The sequence below is a fragment of the Eutrigla gurnardus genome (assembly GCF_963514095.1).
Source record: "Eutrigla gurnardus genome assembly, chromosome: 21".
NCBI lineage: Eukaryota > Metazoa > Chordata > Actinopteri > Perciformes > Triglidae > Eutrigla > Eutrigla gurnardus.
This window is the reverse complement of record NC_139932.1, coordinates 18,686,566-18,713,222: the sequence shown is the minus strand read 5'-3', so window position 1 is coordinate 18,713,222 and position 26,657 is coordinate 18,686,566. Positions and strand designations below refer to the sequence as shown.

Genomic DNA, 26,657 nt, shown 5'->3' with positions numbered 1-26,657 from the left:
GAGTACAATATCATTCGTTTGCATGTGTGTAGTCCTAAACAAAGTATTGGACGTATAAAACCATTACACACATGTGTATTTAGTCAACACAAATAAATGACCTGCAGCGGAGGCCGAAGCGTAGAGACGATTTCTCTGGATGAGAGCGCTAACTCTTGACCCAGAGGTGAGACAGGACACTTTAATTACAGATGTATTTACCACAGCTTCAGAGACAATATAACAGTCGTAGAAGTTGACAAAGAATAAAACCAAACAAATTGTCCGCCTCCTGAACGCTGCTGTGAAACAGCGCCCCCTGTAGTCGTGTGCCTTGCTGCTGCTCGGGGCTGAGTCATGGATAGATTGCTAAAGACTTGAAAAGCATCCGTCTCGGTGTGACTGGTCCTTGAGAGTCGAGGTGGGTGGATTCGGTTAACTTGTCTTTGTCGGGATGTCTGATGTGTTTGTCTCTCTTCTACTTTCTTCTCGGCAACTTTAAAGGGAGATCGTGGACTAATACGAGGAGAGGCTCCTTCCTGTTTCCCTAAATGCTACGAAGGCACGTTCTGGTCGGTTGATACACGTCGGGACGGGTCGAGTTGACTCATCGATTTGGAAGATTTACTTTAAATGCCTTAAATGCTACTGTAGATGAAACTCATTAGATGTGAAAATATGCCACATAAACACATGAATATAATATAATTTCATAGAAACACAATCATGATTTGAATTCAACAGAGAGTTGTTTGCAGAGAATCCTGCTTTCTCAGTGCAAAGCCAACCTCAGGCTGCTCGTATTTGCTGGAATCATCTGAATCCACATCCACACACACCCCCCGTTTTTTTTTCTTTCAGCCCCAGTCTGTTGGCTTTCATGATTTGAACTTGAAAGAAGCTTTCCGTTTGTCCCCCGTAAGGCATTTTATGGGCACGGTTTCAAAGCTCAGATTGGTCTGGATGAGATTGCCCCTTTTTTCTCATAAAATCTAATTACTGGCCTTGGTGCAGCGGGTAAAGATGAGCAGGGGAGGGGGGGGCAAACCAAATGATGTGTTCTTGAACGTTTATTTATTCATGAACGGGTGACTTGACCCAAGGTCGTCCACTCGACACCACCGAGACGTGCAACTGAAGCGTTAACCGCCATGTTCTGGGTATGAAGCCGTATCGACTCTCACCTAGAGAACCTTCACTTTAGCTTCCCTATCTGTGTTTAAGTTTCGAGCTAATTTAACACTGTTGGCTGCTGTTAACGACATACAGTCCTTGCACATGCAATGTCAACCCTCCAGTCTTTCTCAGGTGGCCTCACATGGTCTGATAAGATTTAATCTCAGTTGGGACCACAGGGTCATACCATTAAAATATCCACGCAATCAGCATAAGTGGCTGCCTCCTATAATCTTAAAAGCATTTTTTTTCTTTTTTCTTTTTGGACAACCACTCATTGGCAGGCAGCTGCTCCATCCACAGTAATCCCCCCCCCCTCCCTGAAAGCAGAGTGTAATTAACAGATGGTCCCACTTGTTCATGAACTCATGTCGAGGATTTAGCGTGGCGTTAGTTTTAGTGGCGCTGCATTCAGTCAGCCCGGTGTTTTATTGCTTGCAGGTACAGTGACTGCATATAGGTAATGAGTTTCACTGTTCAAGGGCTTCAAGCCAATGTTAATGGATGCATATTTGTTCACACTTGGATGTGTTATGTTTATATCTATTTGTAGACTCTTGGACAGATTGATGAGTTTAACTCTTTATTTCTTGAAAAGTTATATTACAGTCAGAACTTTATAAGACCTGACCAGGTCTGGGAAATGCTTATATCGGACTACACAATATTTTATTCTATTATTATTATGCATTTTGAGCGAGGCTGCAACAAACGATTATTTTCAGACTATTTTTTTTAATGAATCGATTATTTACAATTTCCAGAAGGCCAAAGTCGTCTTCAAAAGTCTTGATTTTCTGACCAACTCTCCGAAATATATATTTTGAACACATATATCTGTATATCTTAACATTTGAGAATCTAGAACTAATACGTTTTTTGGCATTAAACATGACTCAGTTGACTTTTCCCCGGCTAGATAGAGGTTAAAAACACGGTCATGCTCCAACACTTCCGTGGAGAAAACAAGCCGTGGGCAGACGGGGAAAAATATAGATTGAAAGAATGAATTTTTCAGGACTCTCTGGGGGGAAAAGGAGCAGATCGGCTGTCTGATCCTCCACCCTCCGCTGCTTGCCACTAAAAAATACAGGCTGTTTATTAAAGACCTGGAGCTGCAGCACCTTTTGTTTTGGGGAATGGTGAGCAGGTTTCTGCAGTATTAGTGTTCAGCCTGTTTGTGTTCTGAAATGTGATCGATGAGTCGGCATGATGTGGCAAATAACACCAATATCACGAGCTTCTCCTCCCACACGAGGTTAAAGTGCACTTTAAAAACCCAGTGCTACTCCAGGCCAGAGAATATCCGCCTTCAAAGGCAGAACTTTAAACATAACGCACACTTGGAACCTGCAAAGTGGTAACACAACTCTGCTTCTCCCCTCCTCACAGATATGCAGTCGTCAGAGCAGCGCTGACTGGCCTGACTCTGGTTCAACACAACCATGGAGTCGTCCTCTGAGTCCCAGCAGGAGCCTGAGAAAACTTTGGTGAGTCAACACACTCGGGATAATTCGGAAACTAATCATGGTGCTTTAAAAGGGTTACTTATGTCCGTTTAGCTGCTATATTTTGCTGTAAAGGTCACATTTCTCCACATGTGCTGCACACAAAGCAATTCTATTCCACAAAAAATAAAGAAAATCATCTTAAATGCATACAAAGTCAATGCAAAGGTGCGAAGTAGGTGAATGACAAGATACGAATGAATGTACGGATGTGTTTAAACGGTCTGTCTGTGGTACAAACAACAAGGTCGTTGTCGTGTTTATGTCTAGATGACGTTATTTTAAGTGTTAATAGAGCAGCTACAGTGTTAGCGTAGCCTACCTCCGATCGAGCCAGACTCCATCCAGAAAACAAGCGTTTTAAGAGTTATTCGATCATTGTCTTGCAGACAGAACTAACAAACCTTGACTTCAGACTTTTTTTTTACTAATTGCCGTCATCATGTAGTTACTTTGGCGTCCTTTTCATTCGTTTATTGCAATTAACTCATGCAAGATTAAACTTCTTCAATTGCAAAAAGGCTCAAACTCCTGTTCTAATATGAGCGAGCCTTTCTGCCCTTTCATTTCACCTTAATCATAATCCTCAGTAGCCATTTTCGCAGCAAGCAGGAGGGCAATTATAATGCAGATAACTGGGGCGATAACCGTGATGTCCATCTTCCCCCCCTGCAGGCAACAATGACATTATATGTGGGCAGAGCAGAGCCTCCTGCTTCTTTGTTAGTTGCTTAGACTGGAAGTGATCGGGGCTCGAGCTTAAAGTTCACGTGCTATGATGCTCACAAAACGCTTTATTTTTTCCCATCAGGCTCTCTCTTTTTGAACTGCTGCCCCTCCCGCCCCAAAAAGCCCAGTCTGCTCTGATTGTTCATCAGAAATGTCCCGCCCCCTCACCATAACCAGATGTCAGGAGTCGCTGCTCTTATTGGCTTTGATTGTGTGACAAACTAGCAGCTGGTTAGATATTATGTACGTATGGACATAAATAAAGAGATTACTGATGTTTTATTTATGTTGAGGTCACTTGATTGAATGATTTTTAACTTTTGAAAATGTAGAAAAACAAAGATTTTGAATTCAGAACGGGCCACGTTCATTTCAGGAGGTTTAGCTCGTATTTTGGGACTGTTCTGCCCCCCCAGCCTCGCTGATGCATAAATAGATTTGCAAGCCGTGTCGCTGTATTTCGTGTGCTTCCTTTTTTGATCAAATTAAATGTGATGAATGTGTACCTCTCCACGATTTTAACAAAACACCTTCGTTGTCGGGGCCAACGTTATCACTTGATCACACATTACAACGTGCACGGTGCCAGGACGGCGTGAGTCCTGGGAGGGGGGGGTATTGTGTCGCTGGCACATCCTGCGGTCCGCTAAAAGGGTCCGTCGGTAGAGATGAAAGGCTCTGGGAGGCGAGCCAGGTGTCTGGCGCTTCTACCCCTCGATATGCCATCCGCATAGCCGGGACGCTTTATGGCAGCCAGTACCCCCCCCCCCCTTCCTGTTTCAAACACCCGCCACCATTCAGTCTGCTGTCATTTGTACATACTTTAATGAAAGAGCCGGTGACCTGCTGTTCAGAATAGGAAGCAGTGAAAAGGCCATTATGCATTGAACAATGGGTTGGTGGTAGCTTAGAGGTAAGAGAACAGGATCTGTGACGAGGGGTGACCGTCTGAGAGGATTTCAGCTGCCGAATGAGGGGGGAAAACACTTTGAATTGCCCTTTGGCAAGGCACATCGCCCCCCTTTTTGTTCCAGAGGTGCTTTAAAGTTGTACGAGACTCGTCGTGCTGGGAAGCTCCCAGGTGTGAATGCAGATGAGTGAATGAATGTTCTTTAAAATGAAGGCTTGCCCACGTGTGCATCTCCTCTTATTTACTGCAAATAAAGACCTGTATTGACAGTCTGGAGGCTAAGATTACTTTCTTAATAAAAAAAATCGACAAATGGTGTAAACCCTTATTAGGCTCTTTTCATGCATGTCAGGAAGCCGTCCGTGACTCAATAACAAATCATCAACATGAAAATGGAAACCGATTCTGTTGACTTGCTTCTACCATCTATAGTCGGCTACGTAGCTAAATGGTTCCTTTTTTTTGTCTGTTTTAATGGTGTTTAGCATCGTTTACTACTTTGTTGTAGCCTAAAGACACAATTGACAGTTAAAAGTCTAATATTTCACACGAGGGATGGGATTTTATTTTGGATCGTGATTTTAAAAAAACAATAATTTGATTGGGAAACTCCATTACCTGGATAATATATAAATATCATCAAAAGTCGGTCCACCGCTTTGATCCAGGCTAAAACATCACCAACAGCTGTTGGATGGATTGCCATGAAATTCAGTCGATTCCTGGTCCACAGACAATGAATCCTGATCCCTTAGTTGGTGATCCACTAACTTCTCATCAAGCAGGTCACCATTTACAAGATTGATTGGCACAAAAAGACACTTGGAATGACTTTTGCTGATCCCTTGACTTGTCTTCTAGCGCCCTTTCCTCGAACGCCAGTGTACGACATCTGCAGAATGGACATGAAGCCTGAAGCCCACATATAATTACATTGAAAATGATGGCTTTGCTGTGGCTGGCCTTTGATGTGGTGCTGACCACGCCCTGACTTAACATGACACACGCCTGGCTGCAACGCATCAAGAGACTCCTGATATCTGTTTTTCCTGCAGAATATGACAAAGCATTAAACAGAATATGACACAGCATTAAACAGAATATGACACAGCATTATCTTTTTTGATTGTGGCCACCAGACTTGGATGTTCACCATCACTCATAGTGAAATATAAAGCTATTCCTGCTTTTGCCCAGGTATCAACAAAAATAAAAAATGCAGCAGCAATTGTAATATCACTGTATTGATTCTGCTGTAAACAAACAGGCAGAGACGGGGTCTCGGTTCTTAGACACACAGTGCCACATAATGTGACAGGATGACAGGAATAAGCCACAGGGGGGCTGCGAGAAGCCAGAGGTGAAAATTGGCTTCAGGCTTCTCTTTAGGGGGGGGGGGGGAACCAAGCCGACAGCCTGCGCTGATGGGACACATTCTCACCGCTTAAAGTAAACAGGAAAAGCAAGCTTATATTCTCCACGGCTTAAGCTTGTTCAAAGTGCAAATCAAAGTCTGGAAATATACAAGAATGATAAAAAGAAAAGGCATGACAAAGTGATGTGGGGGAAGAAACTTCAGATGAGTGTCTTCTGCCAAGATTGGTTCAAGACAGAAAAACGTCGAAGTGGTGTGTGTGTGTTATTGATCTGAGGGGCACCACCCAAGATGTTCTCGATTTTTATTAAACGCAGGGAATGAAGAAGGCGGGAGCATGTAGCATCACATAGATTGGATAATTGGTAGAAGAAACGCTGCATACACATGTGTGTGTGTTCCCTTTTAAAAGTATTGCTTTTTGCTATAGGACCGTTTGAATCACACACACACACACGCTTCCCTCCAGGAGTATCCAGTTTCTTCGGCTCAAGGGGGTTCATATATATTGTGTGTCAGTTCACCGGGCTGCAATTGTGATGAAGAAGGTCTGCTTGCTGGCTTCAAATACTGAGAAAAGAGAGACGGAGCGAGGCAGCATCATGTGTTATACGTGCCCTCCTTTTCCCGAATGCATCCCGTAGATATAATGCATGGGTGCCGTATAGAGTCCTGTATAGAGCAGCTCGTTCAAGCGTTCACAACCGTCTCCTTTATTTAGTACAACCTATACAGAATGTCACAATAGGAGCCGTAGAAGGATGTTTTTTTTATTTTTTAAGTGCAGCATGAATGAGGTTTTTTTTCTTTGGAGCATGTCGGACATAGAAGTGAACGCTGCAAATGCATCTCGGCGACACGGAAAAGCATTTCAAAGGCATAAAAATCTTTAAATTCCTGGAGAAGTAGCATTGGAAGAATCGTACGAGCTGCAAAAAGAGAATTTAATTCAAAATATACAGGAATCTCCGTTCTGGTAGGTGTACGTCCTGCAGTCCAGCTGAGGAGTTCATAACGGACTCATCGATTTAAATCCGCAGCTCGTACATGACAATAAAAAAATCCAACATTAAGTACTCATCATGTTTAACTAGCCAATCACTCTCTGTATCGCTGACCTCGGGGAGAATGCGTGACTCTGCAGTGTTTGTTATTTGCACACTAACCTCGAGGATGTTTGTCGAGCCACTAAATCGGTGACCTTCTGAAATCAATTTCTTTGCAAGAAAATAAAAAAGTCACGCAACGGCGTGTGTTACTGTTGGATAATTTGGGCCCCTGCCACCAACGGAGGCTTTGTTTGCTGCTTCTTTCTTTTGAGGAGATGTTGTCAAAGTCACAGACTGAGTCACGCTCGGCGGGAGTTCCCTGCCAGCAGCTGAGCTCTTTACACTAATTAAAGTGGCCACTGTTCCTTTGCAAATGAGCTCCACATTATGATGGAAGCAGTTTGTTTTTTTAACTATTGAAGGACGTTTTGGTTACTTGCTTTTCTGTACAGTGCGGTGAACACTTTGTTGTTTTTGTCATGATGAAAATCACGTCCCTCTTAACCTCATGATATGGTTCAGGTTCAGGTCTCACATCAGCAGACTAGATTCCGGTCCTTTGTGGGCCTGTTAAGGGGGGGGTGGTGATTTCCACTCTGAAATAGGGTTTCCAGAACTTGGCACAGCAGCAGCTACTGCATCTTCACAATACTTATTCTTCTATTGACAGAACTTTTTCAGCCTCACAGCCCCTAAGGTCATAAATCTAGTAGCTGCCTAATCCATATGGTCTTTGATTGTTATTGATTTGAACACAGCCAGTCACCAGCTTATCTTAGCATAAAGATTGTCAGTGTTTCCCCACACAACGGAGAGGAGCAGAGCTTTCACAACTGTGGATCACTCAGTGCAACTTCTGCAAAAGAGAAACAACAGACCTGCACTGGCATAGCTGTGACTGAGAGACTCTGCTTCCAGACTTCCCCAGCACAAATCATGCTTTAAAATGTAAGAATACATGTAAGGACTAAAGGGTACGGCAGGTTGTTTCTATCTTTGTTAGTGTTCCACAAATTAACCAAGAAGGAAATGCAACGTTTCAGTTCCTTAATCAAAATAAAAAAACAGAACTAATCAATGCATACAAATGTCACCAGAATGCATGAAGTTAAATGTCTGATGCTGTTAAAACCTGTGGGTTTATGGGGGACTATTTCTTGGCCCCGGGCCTAGTCACTTCCTGGAGTGTGGTGAGCCAAGAAATAGCCCGCCGTCGTTTTAAAGAATTAACCTGGCAACAGACTAATGAGCCAAAGCAGCTGGTGGTTTTGAAGTGACTTTTCCAGAGAAAAACATGATTTTTTATAGTTTTCACACTGTCTAAATCATATTTCAAGCAATCTGGTGACAAACTATGGTGAGAACCACACCATTTGCACAGCCGTCTGACAAACAACATGCTCTGTTGTGGAAAGCAAACGCAGCAGACCTCGGTTTCACCTTTCCCCGAGAGACTCAAATGGGTTTTGCTGAATCTCGTTTCGCAGATGACGACGTATGTCATGGAAGAAAAGTTGCTGTGTTGAATCCCTTATAACATTGTGTCTCCGTGGTGTGTTGAGCAGGTTAATGGAAATTAAAGCCGGCATTATTGGGCCCGTAATAAGATCACAAGGGGTGATTTTCCGGCGATGGCCCCGGGAGATTGGCGTCGCTTTATTGTTGCAGAAATGCCTCGGTGAACAGAACGAGGATGAGGAAGAGCCGTGTGGTTATGGTAGCTGTGCACGCGTTGCTCTGACTTCGCTTCAAAACGCCAGATTCCAGTCGTAGAAAAAACAGACGACGGCCCACTTCCTCGTTTTGTGGTTGCGTGGTGTTTTGTTCTGTTCTGTCAGACAAAAAGAGTTGCATTGTACGTCAGTGTGCTTGATAGAAGGTTGAGAGAGAGAAGATGATGAAGGAATCAGATCCAGATAAAAGCCGAGGAAGAGTAAACCACGTGATGTAACGGATCTACATAGTCGGACAATTAGGAGAAGAAGAAGAAGAAGAAGAAAAGGAAAGGGTACTCGGAAAGAGAGAGAGACTCTCTTGCATGCTCGCTCTCTCAGCCTTGTCTCCTCCCTTCAGTCGTTAGTGTGTGTGTGTGTGTGTGTGTGTGAGTGTGAGAAACAGGGCTGAGCTCAGTGGCTTGTCGTTCCAGCTTTAGTTCAAGAAAGCAAGAAGCTGTAGCGGCGGCGGCGGCAGGCTCCCCTCCCTCGGCCCGGCTGACACGGTACGATATCCTCTCTTTCACTAACGAATCCTTAACGCCGGCTCGTCGGTGTCACAACCTCTTTTTTTTTTTTTAAGCTTCATGACGAGGAATTCAGAGTGTTGTTTTCCACTCTAGCTCCAGTGTTTGCTCAGTATATTCCCCCCCACAATGCCCACGCTCTGCTCAAGGGCTTCCCGGACGGCTAACGCAGATCATGCTGCTTCCATTTGAGAGTTCAGAGTTTTTTTTTGTCCTTGGATGCGTTTGAAGCGGGTCGACTGCTGCGGGGCTGATACCATGACTCTAATGCTAACTCTAAGGCTAATGACGGAGAAAAAGAGGGAGGAGCATCATCATCCACTACATTATAGAAAGACATTAGCTACTTAATGCATCACTCTGAAGAAGTTCACTTAGAACCACAGTGAGGCTTTCAGGCTTTTATTTTCTCTCTGGCTATCATGCTCCATTCACGTGTTTGGCTCATGAGAGCAAACAGACCAATTATCTATCTGATGCACTTACGTAACCGAGTTTTCCAGGAATGGTTTGATTCTTTTTTGCACCACAAACGAGGCTCTGGAGGGCGCTTGGCGAGTGACTGTAATCAGATGGATGGTAGTTCATTTCAAACAGCAGCCGATTCGTTCAGATGGACAGATCGTTGACTTCATGGTCCGATATTTATGTTTTTAAATCCTTCCTTAAAAACAGAAGCGACATGTTGTGGTTTATGGCCGTTGAAACAGAGGAGCCAGACTAAATTTACCATTCGTTCTTCAAATATAAGCTCTTTTTTGGTATCAGTTGTTCAGCCCCAATTTCCACTGCAGCGTAAGCAGACCACAACTCCATTTCTGGATTAGTTTATGGCAAAAAGCAAGGTATTATTTTAGTATTTCAGCAGCTATCCGTGAGCTGCCTTCCGAGGAAACGCAGAATACTCTTAAAAATGACATTTTCGTCCGGTTTGAACCTCCCAAATCTCCAACTAGAAGACAAGAATCCAGCTGTGATCAGCCAGCCGTTGCTTTTCCTCATCACTCAGCCAATCCTGGATGGCGGTAGGAATTAAAACATTTCAGTTGGCCAATGGCCAGCAGCCTCGCTCGCAGCTTTGCCTTCTCTCATTCAGCAGTTCTCTACCTAACCCGATTCCCCCATCACAAACATTGATCTTCATTATTGCTACCATCCTTCCTCTTGAGAACATTAACCCAGTCACCTCCATGTTGTCCCTGAACCCTGGACCTCCTCCCCCACCCCCCCTTGCTTTGATGAAACTGAGACCTAGTCTATGTGAGGCCCTTGGACCCCCCCAGCCACCTCCCCCACCTCACCTGCTGAAATGCTATCCAGCCTAATGAAAGTCCACAACCCCCCTGCTCCTTTCTCATGAAAGATAAAACAGGGACAAGACACGGTATTGTCCAAACGATCCTTAAACCTACAGGCATCCTTTTTTAATTCTTATCTACTTCCTTCCCACTCGCCCGCGAGGCGACATCAGGATGGAGGATGAAAACCAGAAAGCCAGTGGGATCGTCCCTGTTCTGCTGCTGCCAATTATCTCTTAATGGTTTTCCTGCCAGTTCATACAAGGCTTCACGTTTCCCTTCTGTCCTCCTCCTCTGCTCATATCTGGAGCAGGAGGTAAAGAGGTGCTTTTATAGCCTTTAGTTATAAAGTATTATTCTCAGGCATACACTAACAAAGGGATTCAAAGAAAAACAAGCCTCTTGAAAGTAGTGTGAGAACGAGACGGTGCTCTCTTTTGTAGGAGGGCATGAACAGATCCTGCAAACAAATCTTACCCAAAGCAACATTTTCTACCTGTAGAACCACGGAGGTGCAGACGTCAGACACAAATATTGCGAGGTGAATAGCTGCAGTCTGAGTGAATAATGAGAGCCCTCTGAGTCATAACAGGCATGATCCGGTGTATTTTTAGATTTGTGGCTGAATGCTTCCGGGGGATATCGTTGTCTATATAAACGCCCGTAAATCTGCCATCAGCCAAGAGCTAGTTAGAGTTAGCTGTTAGACAGTCCTGCTCGGCTAAATGACGGAACCTAAAGGCTTAGCATCATCTGGAACAAAGATGCAGCTTTATAAGAAATACTCTGATTAATAATCATGAATCCCTCTGACATTAATCCCCTAGCATATATGAATGTATATGTACTAGTCTAGAGGTAGTCAGAGCTCTGAAAAGGCAATGCTTCTTAATGCATATGACAACTAACTTGAACTCCGAGACCTCTGTTCTTGTTTTTACGCACCAGGAAGGAAATGAGAGTCCTTATCTGCCCTCCATCTGCATGTATGTCTCTGCAGTCGACATCTGCATACACGCAAACACGTCCTGATGATCGCAGCGGCCTTTCTGCCCTCATCTCGGCACCATCTCGGCCACACCACTCTCTGCACCCGTTATTTTATTTCTTTATTGTGCCTGATGCAGCTCCTGTCCAGCTGTAAATCAGCTCCCAAGGTCTGCACCCCCCCGGCCTGGCTGAACTCGGGGCTTTGGCCATGGACCCGTCCAGTGCTGACAGATGTGTCAGGTCTTTGATGGATAAAGCCACCGTGACACCACCGCATGCTGGCCCAGAGTCAGTTTTCACACTTACGCTAGTTAGGTGCTAGTGCTGCAGAGGAGGACGGTTCGGGAAGCTGGGAGGAATGAAGGGATGGCTGCAAAATGTGGCATTGTAGATGTATGCATTCTTTATTTTTACAGAATTAATACAGTTTCATGGACTATTGTTATTGTTATTGTTGTGTATTATTATAAATTAGGCCTATAAGAGGCAATTAAGGCAAGATTGTCAACATTGTGACAAGACAACAACAGAGTAAACAAACGAGTGAGATTACGATGTTTGTAACCATCACTGGATCTCTGAGAGTGTCTTCATAGCTGCCAGTAGTGACTCAGCAATCCATCACAGCAGAACCACGTTGCTCTCTTTCCCTTTGCATCATCAGTATTAGATTTTTCTGTATTCATGACCTCTACAACAACGTATACACAGATTTGGGGAGTGGAGGATTTGTTGGCAGGTATTTGTTGAATACAAAGGACCGTACACGCCAGCGTTTAGGTTGTGCCTCTATGTCAACATGTTGTGAATCCAAGCTGAGTAAAAGGTGCCCTTCAGATATAGACGGACGTAAAGAAAAAAAGGAGAAAAAAGCTGTTGTTGTTATCTCTTCTTTCCCCCTCTGCTACTGAAAAGAAACTGGGTCATAAATCTGCTGCGAGTGATGTTTAAACATTATGTAATATGTCATGGCATTTTATTCTGCGTAAGCACTCTTCATCTTCTCAGGGCCTGAGAGGGAGCGCTGGGTTTTAAGGCAGTTATCTCTGGGTTTTATATACCCTGCAATGAACTTTAGATGGGATGCAGCGTAGAGAACACGTGCATGAAAATGGAAATGAATATTTAAGATACATATAAATAAGACACCAGAGTACACTACATAATACAGAGAGAATAAGGTTCCCACACGTCCCGGAAAACCTGGAATACAGTTCTTACTTTCAAGATTCAACGATTTATTGCCATGTCGACGAAACATCGATCCAAATTCCAAAACAGTAAAACAAATACAGCAATGAAAGCACACATCTGCATATCAAAAATACATGAAAACAAACGGTGCAGCAGAGAATAAACTCATGAAAGGACTAAGTTATGTTCACTATCATTAATGTTCAAATGGTAGTTTATGGAGTGTTTTTGGTTTTGTTGTGGGAAGCTCCGCGTGTTAACGTGACCAGCATGTTCGTGGTTATCTTATCTGCTATACTTGTGCTCTAACCGGCCTCGTGAGCCGTCATTTTGTCAAAACGGGAACAAAATAAGAAGATTAAAGCATAGATATTGGAGGTACTACGTGCGGCTGACAAAATCTCTCAAGATGACTCCACTCTGCTTTTTGCTTCAGACACAACTTGAGATATTTCAGTATTAGTTCAAACGTCTCCACTGTCCTTTGTGTTTCACGTCATTTACACAGCAGGCTGTTTGGCTCCAACTTGTCTTAAAATACACCTTTTTCCTGCCTGTCGCTCATGAACAACCACAATACCTTGGGATGATGATGTCATTGATCCTTTTGTTCATCCAGGGGAGGTCGTAGTGATCCACCCTTTAAACATTCGACTGATTTTCACCTCAAAGACGCTCGACTTACTGAACGTAAACGGAGAGGTGATGATTGCAAAAAAGTGATACGATTACACCTCGCAGTCGAGGTCCAATCACGGGCCTTTCTATTGTGTTGCATAAAAACAACAGACTACTTTGGGATCTGAATGTGTGAGCCGGCATTGTGTTGTGAGTCATATCACCTGACTTTGCTCAAACACAGCAGGCTGCTGGGTGTCCTGCCGTGCAGCCATACCTGCCGCGTCCAGCCTGGTTTTCTGGGGGGTTCTGAAAGGTGCTTTAGACCTGCAAGACTTAAACTGCTGTCTTCAACCAAATAAATGTAGTTGAATTAGGCAGCTCGTGAGGGGAGATGTGTGGGAAATTCCTCTAGAGTTTTGTTAAAGGAGTCATCACCTGGAAATCGCAATTTCTCTTGTTAAAACATGCATATCTGTGTTTGACCTCAGTTGAAACTTGCCTGAAAGGCTGGAGTTTGAAAGTGGCGCCGTTTTTTCGCTTCTGCTCTTTTTCCGAACAGGAATAGCACACAAGGGTGTGCATTCCTAAAGCACGAGATTTTGATTCTGCGCCTTCGGTGACGTCACCGTGGCGGCTACTTGCATAAGCCCACCCCTCTTTCACCACCCAACCCCGCCCCGTCCGCTACCTGAAATCGCCGAAGCGCCGCCATTATGTTTTGGAGTCTGCATGCAGGCAAGCCCCCCCGGCTCTGTCCTTCCTGCGGCGAATCAACGCGCGCCTCATTACATATTATACAATGCACATCCGGACCAGTCAAAACCTCGCGCGTAATCTCGCGTGATAAAATCGCGGTACGAAAAAGGGTCAGAACAAGCTCAATGTTTGATTAAAATTTATTTTTTTTTTCCTAATAAGTTTTACGAATTGATCCAAAGCGATCCAAGGGGGGCTGGATACGTATAAAACCAGGTGATGACTCCTTTAAAACAAACAACACAAATTTCCCCTAGGGGATCAATAAAGTATCCATCCATCCATCCATCAATCCATCATACTATATTTATTGATTAACTAATCCCCCAGGTAACAATAAAACTTAACTTGAAATTCAGAGCATATCTATTGCTTCTGCTCTCAGCGTGGCTATGTGGCAGCTTGCAGCTAACAGTGCAAACAGTGGTGACGGAGCTAAATGGGATTTTTCTATTGTAATTTTGGATTCAGTTAATTGGGGCTCAACATGAGGAAATACATTGTTTATAATTCCAGGTCCAGCAGCGTACAGAATAAATAACATTTATAGTGTCATACCTAAAAATAGACCCTCTTAATAAATAAATAATCATGAAAACGCGTCAGGTCGCATGAGTGACGGCGGACTAGACTGTGTGATGGTGTTTTTATAGTCTCATTCAGCCATTTGTTAGCAACTGACTCTTTGAAGATGCATGAAGGCTATAAAAGTCATGAGTGGAGAATTCACTGATGTGTTTTTTTTATTTATGTAGCAGCAACATTTTAAATCTCCCGACTTTGAGATGAGGGAAACAGGAAGTGCTGACTCATTTCTGGAGTTTTATGGAGGAGCAACTTCTCTTCTACAGAAATGTCCTGAAAGCACATTTAACGGGTCGGATTACATCCCTTTGTGGTGAAAAGAAGAAGAAGAAGAAATATGCTCCCATTAAAGAAAACGTGAATATAATTGATGGGCGTCCTGAGCTCCAAACTGCTTTGCCCTCATTCGATCAACTGTCTGGGAGCGTTTAACTGCCACGAGCCCACTTCATATCTACAGATCCAACAGCGTGCGGCGGCTAATATCCGGCCGTCTCGAGGCACCTGACACCAGCTTTATCGATCTGGCGCTCGCCTTCAATCCATTAACCAAAAGGATGGCGTCTCGGCTCTTTGTGATTTAATATCGGGCCCAGCTAAATTATATTTCACCATGACATGTTTACGTGTTGAATAAGTCAAACCCGGACTAGAAAGATCCCACTCGATTGGCCTGTCATGTGTTTCACCCCTCTCACATGCATATATTGTCAGTCATAACACTGTACCAGTAAAAGTCCTTGTCAGAATGAATATTTTTTTATAAGTGACCCCTCTGAGATTATTCATAGCCTTTCACTTTGTCTCCGCCGCTCATTTGCATAATTAATCAGCACTAATCACCAGGTGAGGCTTCTCTAAAGAGCGTCGGCGGCGGGTTCACACGTCGGGGAAGTTGTCCGTGAGTTTTCTATCTTGTTGAAACAGAGTGATCGTGTTGTTTCGGGGATTTGCTCTGGCTGGTCATCACGGAGGGAAAGTTTGTTCATTTTAAATCCCTGGAGTCATTTGGAAAAGTCCTCCCAGACCCTCCAGTCCCAGACCCTCCAGTCCCAGAGCCTCCAGTCCTAGACTCCCCCGCTCTGTGACTGTAGGTCAGTGTTTTCCAACCCGGAGGAGGGGGGGGCAACTTTCCCGCTGTTGATGCCTCTCCCACAAAGCCTCGTTAATCGACCTCTGGCGTTCAGTGACAGTTGCCTAATCCGTTCGCCTTATTGTTGTAAGCAGCTCTTGGTATTGTCTATCCTCTCAGACAGTGGCTCTAAGGCTCCTAACCAATCAGGACTTAGCGTTTCTTGCTTTCCCCTTCCTGATTAACTGAGCAATATCCAATCAGTGGCATTGTTGCCTTTGTCTTTTCTCCTTTACTGAGCTGCCCGGGTTCTCGACTGACGGCGGATTAGAGCAATCCGTGGCGTCGGTCCAGGTATGACCGTGACGTCGCCCCCCCCCCTCGCTATCCGGATTGCCGCCATGTGCTGATTAGGAGGAGGAACATCGTGTGACGTGTGGATATTGTGCAGAGGTTTGGCTGAGGCCAGCAAATGTGATTGGAGGCCAGCTGCTAAGCCGTCCCACCTCACCTGTGTTGGGTCAGAGGTCAACACCTGGCCAATGGCTAAGCCGTCCCACCTCACCTGTGTTGGGTCAGAGGTCAACACCTGGCCAATGAGAGTTGGAATTAAATGGAATTGTATACTTTTAATTCATCATAATGAACTTCTACTAATGGACCTCCGATGTCCAACAACAGTTATACTGTAAATATTAAAGCAGGACATAAAAAATGAATTGTGAGATGGAACATGATGCAGAGACACAGCAGTAATAATAAAAATCATATTAAAATTGATCCAACCACTAGCAAGTCAATATCTCATTAAAATTTCATTAATTTCTTTTTCAAAATCCATTCATTCATTATAATTATACTCAAGTTGTAGATGCTTTGATTTGTCGATTGGCAGAAAATTAATCCGCAACTAAATTGGCAATTAATTTATTTTAGCCCCATAGCTGTGTGTGTCTATGAATGGATCGACCAGCAGCTGATCCACCACTTTGGTACGGTCTGAAATATCTCAACAGCCCATCCATATTCTCATTTTAATGTCTTGAATGGATGCATCCTCACGACTTTTCCTTAGACACCACCATCAGGTCTTCCTGTGAAATATCTCTGAATCAGAGATTCATGGTTCCCAGATGATGAACGACTTTGTGTTTGACTGAATTATTGACTGGATTGTAATTAAATCTTGTACACAAATTGAATTTTCAGGTTGAATTATAATAACATTATAATATTCATGGGTTAATGATTTGGTTTATGACCATAAACCTGCATAACTAATGACATTCCCATCAGCCTCAGCTGCATGTTGTGTTAACTTCTCAGGCGTCAGTGTTTTAGTTATTATGACAGAATGCAGCTGTAATTGAAATAGAAGCATTTGCTTGTGAGTTAGTGCAAATATGCTTGTGTGTGTTTGTGTGTGTGTGTGTGTGTTTGTGTGTGTGTCAATCCACCACCATTATTCCCATTGTATGTGTTGCCTGTCTTGTGTGAAGTTGTGTTAAACATTTTTGGTTCAACTAATGTGTTTTTTTCTTTTGTTTTCTGTCTCTTGTCTCCTCTTTTTTGTTTTATTCTTATTATTTATTGTCGTCGTGTGTGGCTGCGGCTTCTCCTGATGCTGATGTTGCTGATGCTGCACAATGTCGTCCATCCTGCCGCACGCAAACCTGCCTCCCACCACCACCACCACCGACATCCGGTCAACACCAACACGGCGGACTCTCCCCACTATCACTTCACGTCCCCCTCCCTCTTGTGCTTTTCGTTTCCTCTTCCCCCGGCTAGCACCATGCAGAGTTGAGAGAGCACCATGCCACCTCCGGTAAGCCAGTGACCTTTCCCAGGAAGGTCAGGGTCAGCTGCTATTTAGGAGCAGGATGGAACAGAAGGGCAAAGAGCTAATATTAATGCTCCTGTTTGAATATGTTCATTTTTATTTGGCTCCTAACAGTCCGCCAGCACTTTACTTCATCCGGCCTCGTTAATAAACCATTAACTGCAGATCGTCATCTCTTTTATTTATCTCCGAGGGCTTTCTTTGGTGATGCCCCCCCCCCCTCCCCACTCCTCCACTTTGTTTCCTGCACACTCCAAACTTCCCTCCGCTGTTACATCAGCGAGTTAGCTGCATGTATGCGTCACACTATATCTGGCTACGTAAAGCATTAATGTTTAACCACGTACATGTGCACAGCTGCATTTACACAACCACACACACACGCACACACACGCTGGTGTTTCTGATAAGACAGACAGCCGCTGACGTCACTGGATTATGATCTGGATTATACGTCTTTGTCACCATATGTGTTTGTGTGTGTGGCATATCGGGGTTGAGAGGCTTCCAACTGATTGAAAACTTAATTAAAAATGACTTTTCCGTGGGTTCAGTGATGCAAATGTATTCACGAGAAAGAGGACTTTGTGCCGTATAATAATAATTCGTTCTCATACTCTATTGGGGCTATTCACAGCTGCTTTATAACACAGGGAGCGTTTCTTTAAACGGAGATATGGAAGTGGCTTTTTAATCTCAAACGTTTGTTTTGGTGCTCTGCCAGGCAGAAAGTAATACCAACGCTCGCTTGATTAGCCCCAGGTGGACCAGGTGGGGCGATAAGAGACGCTGTATTGAGCTGATCAGATGTTATGTGCGTAATAATCAACAGAAGGCTGTTATCTTTCGTCTCTCACCTCCCTCCTCCCCCTGGCTGTTCCCTCCCTCCCTCCCTCTCTGTGCCGGTAGCTGCCGTGGTGAGCGGTGATGACACCGTCCTTCTGACCCCAGGCAGGATGAGCCAGCGCCAGGCCAAGGAGCGGGACAAGGAGCGGGACAAGGAGGCAGGCCTCCAGACGCCCAGCAGGGAGCACGCCGCCACCCCCTCCACCCTCAGCCCGGGGGTCAGCTACAGCCACGGTAAGGAAGTGTCACATTTCCTCCCGCGCCATGAGGTCAGCTCTGTATGAAAATACACTCAACATGTTACACCTCTTTGTTGTTATGATGTCTTATAAATGCACTCACACCGCATTTGTCATGGCAAAACAAATATCGAGTCTAAGATTATTTGTATGAGAGAGACCTGTATTTACAATTCCCCTGCTTTGTATATTAAGTATATTCTACCATATATATTTACACAGCATTTTTTTAAACATACATATAATGAGTAACAGAAAGACTATTCTTACAAGACTTTTTTTATATGATAGGTTCAGTGAACTAACGACAGGAAATGAGACGAGACAGAATGGAAAAACAAATATGAGGTCATGGGGAAGTCAGTGTGGCAAGGCAAGATTACCTCGTACAAAAAGCAATATCACACATATCAACATACAATAATTAAGAGACTGGCTAAATAAACACGCCATTTTCCCCCACCGTTTTTCTCCCAATACTTTTTGGAGGCGTACAGAGTAGTAAATTGTCTTTGCAAGTTTCAGTTCAGTCCAAACGGCGGTTACTTGAACTGGTCTCATCTGGTAGCTTAATGTGGCTAATGTTAGCTACCGTTAGCACGCTTTAGATAGACCGTGATTTGTGACTACTCTATTCCCTTGCTACTTTCACAACTTTAAATATTTACTATTATCTCATAGTTGCCACAGACTGCTGCTGTTTCACAAAAGTAATCAGTTTTGTGACGGGGCTGAAAAGCAGAAGTCCGGCTCCTTGACTGCTCACATAAATATTAATACGGCTCATCACAGACCGGAGCAGCAGCTAATTGATTATGGACGAGCCTCTAAACTCACTGAATGCACGATGCTCCAGATAAAGACCACTAGCAGCGTGCCTAAACCCCTGCATGTGTCCTGGTGCTGGTTTATGTCCCCCCCCCCCCCCAGCCAGCGGTGTTACCTTTAGCCTCCCAGACACTCCTGCTGGACTACCAGCCTCGTTAACTGCCCCGATAGCCATGCTGGTGTTAGTTTCACCTGGTGAGCCCTCGTGTGTGGGCTTCAGGGAGAAAGCTAGCCTTGTTTGTGTTTGTCTCTTTGTCCTCTAGGAGCTCCTAGTGCAACATTAAGGTGCATTTTTCCCCCATCTTAACTATATTAGTGAAAAATGCTTTCTTAATAAATAGACAGTTTACAGAAATGTGAAGTGCTGTAGGAGATGGTGTGAAGACGGCTATGAGCTTCCTGCTAGTGTGTTTTATATGCAGTAGATCACCATTACAGAATGCTGCATGTGACCTCCAAGCCAAAATTGCCCATGACTCCTCAACCTTGGAGCTCCGTTGTCTGGAGAGGTCATGGGAATCTGTCCGTAATGGTCTCGTGTTGTTGATAATGATTGTTCATGATAGCCGGGTGGCAGATGAGAGACCAATCAAACGGAGGATGCAACACTGTGGAGAAACGAGCTCAAGGGCAGATTTGTCCGGGGTCTTACATCACCCCCCCTCACACTGCTTCTGACGTCGTCTTGTGTCACAGCGCCCTCTTGTGGATTCTCTGCTGTGGCTGGAGGTTTTGATCCAGATAGACTTTAGTGCTGGATTTTATGAACCGTGGTTGTTTCTGAAATCATCATTCATTATGATTCCAGTCGAGGGCTTTTATTCTGAAGGTAAGAATGAAAGGAGTGGTATACGCTGCCACAATAAGAGCATTTTCCCCAAATCTTGACTAAATCGATTCAAAGCACTTTGTGGCCGTCTGTGTTACAGTGCTTTACTCACAGTAAATATATTATTTTCATTGATTTCAGGGATTGTTGCAGAATTGATGTTTTTTTTTAAATGCATTAATACATTTAAAGTAAAGCTCAGTGTGTTTTTTCCACTCTCTCTTCAGAGGGCTGTGAGCCTACATCCCACCACTAGAGGGAGTCAGCATAACAGGAATAAACACACACCCCTCTTATTTGATCTCCACACAACACACATTATACTATAACCTCACAATAAGTTGATAATGGTGAATTTCCATGTTATCGGGATGATCATCGAAGAAAAGTGGAAAATAGAGTTAAAAGGATACAAAATACATATTTAATTTGTTTATTTATCATTTATTTATGCATGCAGGGAGACCGTTTGATTTAAGATCATCCAGTTTAAGACTAAATAAGGATCTGTTTCTCATCCGTGACGCAACAAGAATAATATCTTCTTCACAAATTGTCGGGATAATACTGTGAATGGTAATTATTTTGGCCGGGGTCATGGTGACATGACATTTTCATGTCGTCCCGTGCCTAGTCACTTTACACAGACGTTGCGGTCGAATCCCTTTGTGCATCCGTCCTGCATGCTGGTTTTGTCCTGTTGACTCTTATTATTATTATGATAAACTACCGGTAATATGAAAGTGTCGTGCAGATGCAGCAGCAACCCTACAAGCTGAAGTGGTTATTCCAGCAGTCGCTAAAACAGCATGAAAGCTTGTCGTCCCCCCCCTCATCCTCATCTCCCTGCAGCACAAAATGGGTATCCATGGCAACGGATTTCACTTCCACTAGCTAGCCCTTGGTCCTGCGTCAAAATGATGACAGCCTTGGTTTGTTTTTCTTGACCAGAGTGTAAAGATCTTCTTCCATTAGGGTGTCGTCAATAATGAGGTGCACTCATGTAGTAACATTTACATTTAGACGCCTTTATCCAAAGCGACTTACAATAAGATCGTTATTTCTGATTCGAGGAGAGAATATTGTAGGTGTTGTGTGAAAATTCACAGCTAACTCGTGAAGACCGATTATGACGATAGTTGTTTGTTTTTTGGGCTCCTTTTTTTAGAAACTTGATGCAGCTCAGTAAACAACCAGCACGGTTTCTAGAGGATAATTGTCATAAATTCTGTTGGAACATAATTACACATGATTGTACCCTGGGAGTGAAGTGCCTCTAGTTACTGAACAATGTGCTATATTTATGCATCACTCTTTAAAAAAACCCTTCGAATGGCATTTGGTCATCAATCAAGTTCTCCCTCTTCAAAGAAGAAGCTGTCAGAAAGTAGATTCATCTCTTTTTGTTAAGTGTGTTAGAAGTGTTGTGTATTATTAGTTTGAAACTTGAGTTTATTATTCAGGCTGCTTACATGCTGTAGCTGGAGTGTTTGTTGGATCAGCACAGATGCACAGACGAACTCCGGTGTCCGTGGTCTGACTGCCAAGTGAGCCTTCTCTTCTTTATGACTCACCGAGAACTCAAAATAAACTCGGGTGGCTGTTTGGCGAGGCTTCCTCAATCGGCTTTTCGGGGGCCGTTCTCGCTTTAACGGCCTTCCGATGTCTCGCTGTTGTCCTTCCAGGTAAACGGAGGCTCTGGTAGGCCTGGGGGAGCGAGAGGGAGTGGTGGAGAAGGCGTAGGTGTAGCGAAACTGATGTAGAGGTGAAATATATTGGAATCGAAGTGAGTTGACAACAGAGGAGAGAGTTGGAAAGCAAAGGGAAGAGCAAGAGCCAGAGAGCAGGGGGTCAGCGTGGATTTAAGCTCAGCCTTGGGGATTACGCCCTGTCAAACAGGGTTAACTACGCGGAAGAGGGCTGGTCTTATCTGCACCTTCAACCACTGCCAATCCAGCGCTCCTCCTTCCGCTCGCGCTCTCGTCCAATGAGTGGCCTGAGACCTGGGAGGCCTCGGCGCTAAGAGGCACAAGAGAAATGTCCTGTGGATAACGAAGGATCCGTGAATAAAAAAAGGAGGACAAGGAGGAAGGGATGGAGTATATCTTAGCCTTGGATCCTGAGCTCCTCTTGGACGGCCGGAGGCTCTCCCGGACTGACACGACCCGGATCTGAAGCCGGAGGGATTTTAGCATGATTTGGGTGATTTGGAGCGTCGACTCTTGACCTTGGGACACTTTTCTTTTAAGTGTTAGCTTGAAGGAAAGCAAGGTACGGCTGTAGGGGAGTAGAGCCAGCGTCCGTTTGTGTTTGACACGTGTTTGTCTTTGTCCTACCTGCTCACGTGACCTCACCTGTGCCGTGTCATCGTGTGTTGTGCTTCCGTCCGTGTGCTCATGAGGATAGAAAGAAAGATCACACCAAGGTCAAAGGGCTTTATTCAACACATTCTTCAGCATGTGGCTGACCGCTCTCTCACAGTGAGACCAGAAGGAAAACAGCAGAAGACGCCTGCAGTCGTCTGGTCTTTCAAAAGCCTCTTTGTTGCGAAGCTAATCCCGGGCTTACAGGGTCCCGGTTGTAGTGTTTATGTCAGACGAGATAGGTCCGTCTGCATGCGACCTACTGTCTGCGGTGCGTGTTTCACTTGCACTGCACGGTGTCCGATGGATTGCAGCTCGTGGGTTTCATAGTCGTGGTTTCTAAGGAACCTCTCGAGGGAAGTTTTGCCACTCTAAAAGATCTGACCGCCTTCTAGAAGAAGTATCATGGATCATGACTCAGAGTTGGCCATCTATTCTTGTCTGAAGTCACACAAGAATAGAAGCGCATGTAGTAAATGTTAAACCAGCAACTATCTATCAACTTCACGTTAATTACGTTTGCCTGTATTTCATTAAAATAATACATCATCGTCAGCATATCGTACATGGAAAGTTGTCCAGGAAAACACAAAACCGGAGGCTGCTCTGCTGAGAGTTGCCTGATAGGAAACATCAGTGTCTAGAAGTTAGACATTTCTAACGCCACAGGGCGAGGCACAGCACTGCTTTGAGCTACATGCTAAAATCAGAATGCTAGCATACTTACTGTGGCAGTGCTAACATGGTCGGTTTAGATGTTGCATGCTAACATTTGCTAATTAGCACGAAACAAAAAGGCACAGCTGAGGCTCAATGGCTCCTAAAAATGGCCAAAGTACTGTGTTTGAAATGAGGTAATCCTTCAGGACACAGATCTATCAATAACTTGATAGCAATAAATGTTTTATAAGTGTCGAGAATGCAGAAGGCGAAGCCTCTGTTGAAGTTCACTGGAAATAATGTGAAAATTGACCCAGATGATACCTAGCGAATGCTTCTCAAGTGTCTCTCAAACACCATTGGATGAGCAGAAATGAGCTTTTTCTCTGCAAGCAGGTTAATTAGTTCTGGGATCTGAATGTCTACATCCAGAACATCCTAATTACCTGTGTTAATTCAAGCACATTGGGGTGAGGCAGGCAGGGCTGCAGTATTATCGGGTTTAATGAGTCGTCCGATAGTTCAGGGAAACGTGTCCGTGGACAGCAGCATGCCATACATCTGTTGCTGTGAGTAAAAAGTCAGCTGAAAGGAAGATGAACTGTGTGAAGGATCAGCAGTAAATTGGGTTTCAAAGATAAGGCCCAGTGCCAGCTAAGCCTATTCATGTCTGCTGAGATACAGCAACCACTGGTGCTCTTACACAAAGAAATATCTTTCACACTTCAGCGCAGGAGCTACAAAAACAACAACAACCGTTCCTTTATTTAAAATCAAAAACCCCTCAACAAACATCTGAAAAACTTCCAAGGTCTCATCTGAGCCACGCCTTTTCCTGAAAATGCAGCTGTATTGACACCGATGTCTAGAAAACGATGCGTCACAGATATTATGCCATCAAAAAGGAGGGTCCGTGTCACCTGCTCGAACAAAGACAACGCATCTGGTTTCAGCGATATTTAGCTGGAGAGTCACATGCTTCAACGCAGCATTCAGCCTTCAGGCAGGAATCTGAATGATGTCTCTCCAGCTGAATTGTGATTTGGTCAACTTTCCTGGAGCCGTTTCTTGGTTTATTGGTAGCCTGTGGTGCAAAGTAATTTCTTTACTTTTAGTGGATATAGTAGAGCGCTGGTGTGATGAAGGGCTTCCTTCTGTCCTCAATAGAGCTCATGTTTTTGTGTGTATATGCTTGTGTGTGTGTGTGTGTGCAGGAGAATATTGTGCATGTTCATACAGTGTCTTAAAGAAACATTTCACATGTATGAATGTAGATATTCGATAACACAACAACCTCTTCAGAGTCTTTTATATGGATGGAGAAATCAGAGGTGCTCATGAGTTTCTGTATTCAGACGTCGGCTGGTATGAACCCAAATCAAACAAAGTTTTTGTTGTGATTTAATTGCGATAAACGGATAAAAAGGATGCCGAAGTAACTACAAGACAGACAAGTCTGAAGACAAAGTTGTTGTTCTTTTACATCCTTCGAAGACGAAGAGCAAATAACTCTTAAAACGCTTGTTTTCTGAATGGAGTCCGTATCGATCGGAGGTAGGCTATCGCTGTAACTGTAGCTGCTCCATCGACACTTAAAATAACTAAATAAATAACCTAGGCATAAATACAGCAGCGACCTTGTTGTTTGTACCATAGACTGTCTCTGGTTTCTACATGTGACACCACGCCGGCCATGGAAATGACTCCGTATGCCAGACTCTAAGCTTGGCCTCGGCAAGGTACAAACACTCTCTCTCCGCGTTAATGACTAGATTTGGTGGGCACCTGGATCCACATACTACTTGGCAGCTCTGCTTTCCTGCTCCCTGCCGGTGTCTCTGGTGTCGCCAGCCGAGCTGGCAGCTCTGCTGGAGGGCTCCCGACACAAATCTGGTTCGACTCTGACAGACAATACGCTTTGGTTTAGTACAGAACAAATCCCACTGTATTTCTTTCCATCGTGCAGCGATGTCATGAAAGTGAAGTGTAATATCTTGAATATTAACATGTATCATTAGACCCCGGTGATTAATCCGTGAATCATCCCCTTTGAATCTCTATTCCTGATTTAAAAATGTAGCGAGAGAGAGAGATTTGAGCAGGAGATGTGTAGCGTAGAGGCTGTTTTCAAGATGCAGCTCTCCTCCCCGTCCAGAGGAGAGGCAGTAGGAGGGGCTCAGCTTATTTGTTATTAAGTACTTACAGGCTGCTGCCTTCGTAGACACTCACCGAACAGCGAGGGAGAAAAGGGAGCAGTCTGCCGGAGGAGGCGTAGAGGGAAGCAGCAGCCTTGTTCAGCGTGGCGTCTCCGTGTGTGTGTGTGTGTGCTGGTTTTGTTTATTCGGCTCACTGGCTGCGTTGGGACGGATCGGACTGACCCCCCCCACCCCACTCGACCTTTCTACCCTTGGGTCTCCTTAGCACCCCGTCCCCACCTTCTCTCCCCGGCGGCGAGGGAAGCGCCCGCCGGCCCCATGATGAAGGAGGAGGGCCTGCTGAGTCGTCGCCGTTTCTCCACGTGCGGCGGTACGGCATCGCTCAGACCCCCGCACCCGGACGGACGCAAACTCATCCGCAATGCCTCCTTCGGGGGCTATAACGAGCTGTCGCCCATCTCGCTACCAGGTGGGTGGAGACGGTGTTTGTTTGTGGAGCGCCGTGCCGTGGGAGTGTTGCCGGCCCCGTTAGTAGACCCTGTAGTCTGTCTGGAGTAGTGGACGTAGGCGTAGGACGGATGTAGAACGTGGGTCAAATAGTTCTCCACTGTGTGTGTGTGTGTGTGTGTGTGTGTGTGTGTGTGTGTGTGTGTGTGTGTGTGCTCTTCAGATGTACTGTTGACTGTCTGTAGAACTGCATTGGATACTAAGAGCATCCCGATCAATACACTGCAAGCTTGTGTTTTGGGTCTGATTTGTGTCTTGGGTTTCAGAGAACTGGGTTTGGTTTGAGTTTCCTGCAACAGAAAGCACATTGTTCACTTTAGCGGAGGGAAAGGAACTTGAAACTAGAAAAAAAATGTGCATTTAACAGTCAGCATTTAGATAAAAGTATGGAACCGTTTCTGTTTAGCACAAATTAAATAACTGCAAAAATAATAATTTAAAGTATTTCTTTGTTAAGCATCTATAAAGTATAATGATATAGCAGCTATTGTGCATCATTTAAAAAAGGGGATGAAATCAAATCTGTGTCTAAGAGAGTTTTCTCACGGCAGCTGGTGAGTGACATCTGAAGGCCGCCGTTGCTAGGAGACGAGCCGCCAACTTGCAGGGCGCCGCACTGAAGGCGACGCTTCATAGTCATGAATTCCACGAAAATACGTCATTCTAACACAACATTTCCACCTCAAAAGTGTCAGCTATCGAGCTACGCTAACTTCCATATAGCAGATATGGTGACAACACAATGACCGGCCCGTCAAAACTCACAGTAACGGGTTTGTCCGGTGAACTTCCAACACGGACATTAAGCAGTGAAGTCGAAGTGATATTTACAATCTTTTACTGCTCATCCAAATAGGCACGGGACGATATTATCACCATTATAATTACGTTACATTCCAATGTTT

The 26,657-nt window shown here is 44.5% G+C and overlaps 1 protein-coding gene across 4 annotated transcripts in view; it reads left to right on the top strand.

The window, feature by feature from the left end:
• Positions 1-26,657, top strand: part of osbpl8 (oxysterol binding protein-like 8) — a 60,349-nt gene that overhangs the window by 10,594 nt on the left and 23,098 nt on the right. For 2 of the 4 annotated variants that reach the window (XM_084039407.1, XM_084039406.1), the window contains exons 2-4: positions 2,548-2,645; positions 17,273-17,309; positions 18,234-18,404. In XM_084039407.1, coding sequence (XP_083895533.1) covers positions 2,601-2,645; positions 17,273-17,309; positions 18,234-18,404 — 253 coding nt within the window. In that variant the 5' untranslated portion in view covers positions 2,548-2,600. Of the gene's footprint in view, positions 1-2,547; positions 2,646-8,638; positions 8,945-17,272; positions 17,310-18,233; positions 18,405-26,657 lie in introns of those variants that run through there. The other 2 variants (XM_084039408.1, XM_084039409.1) reach the window with 2 other exon arrangements.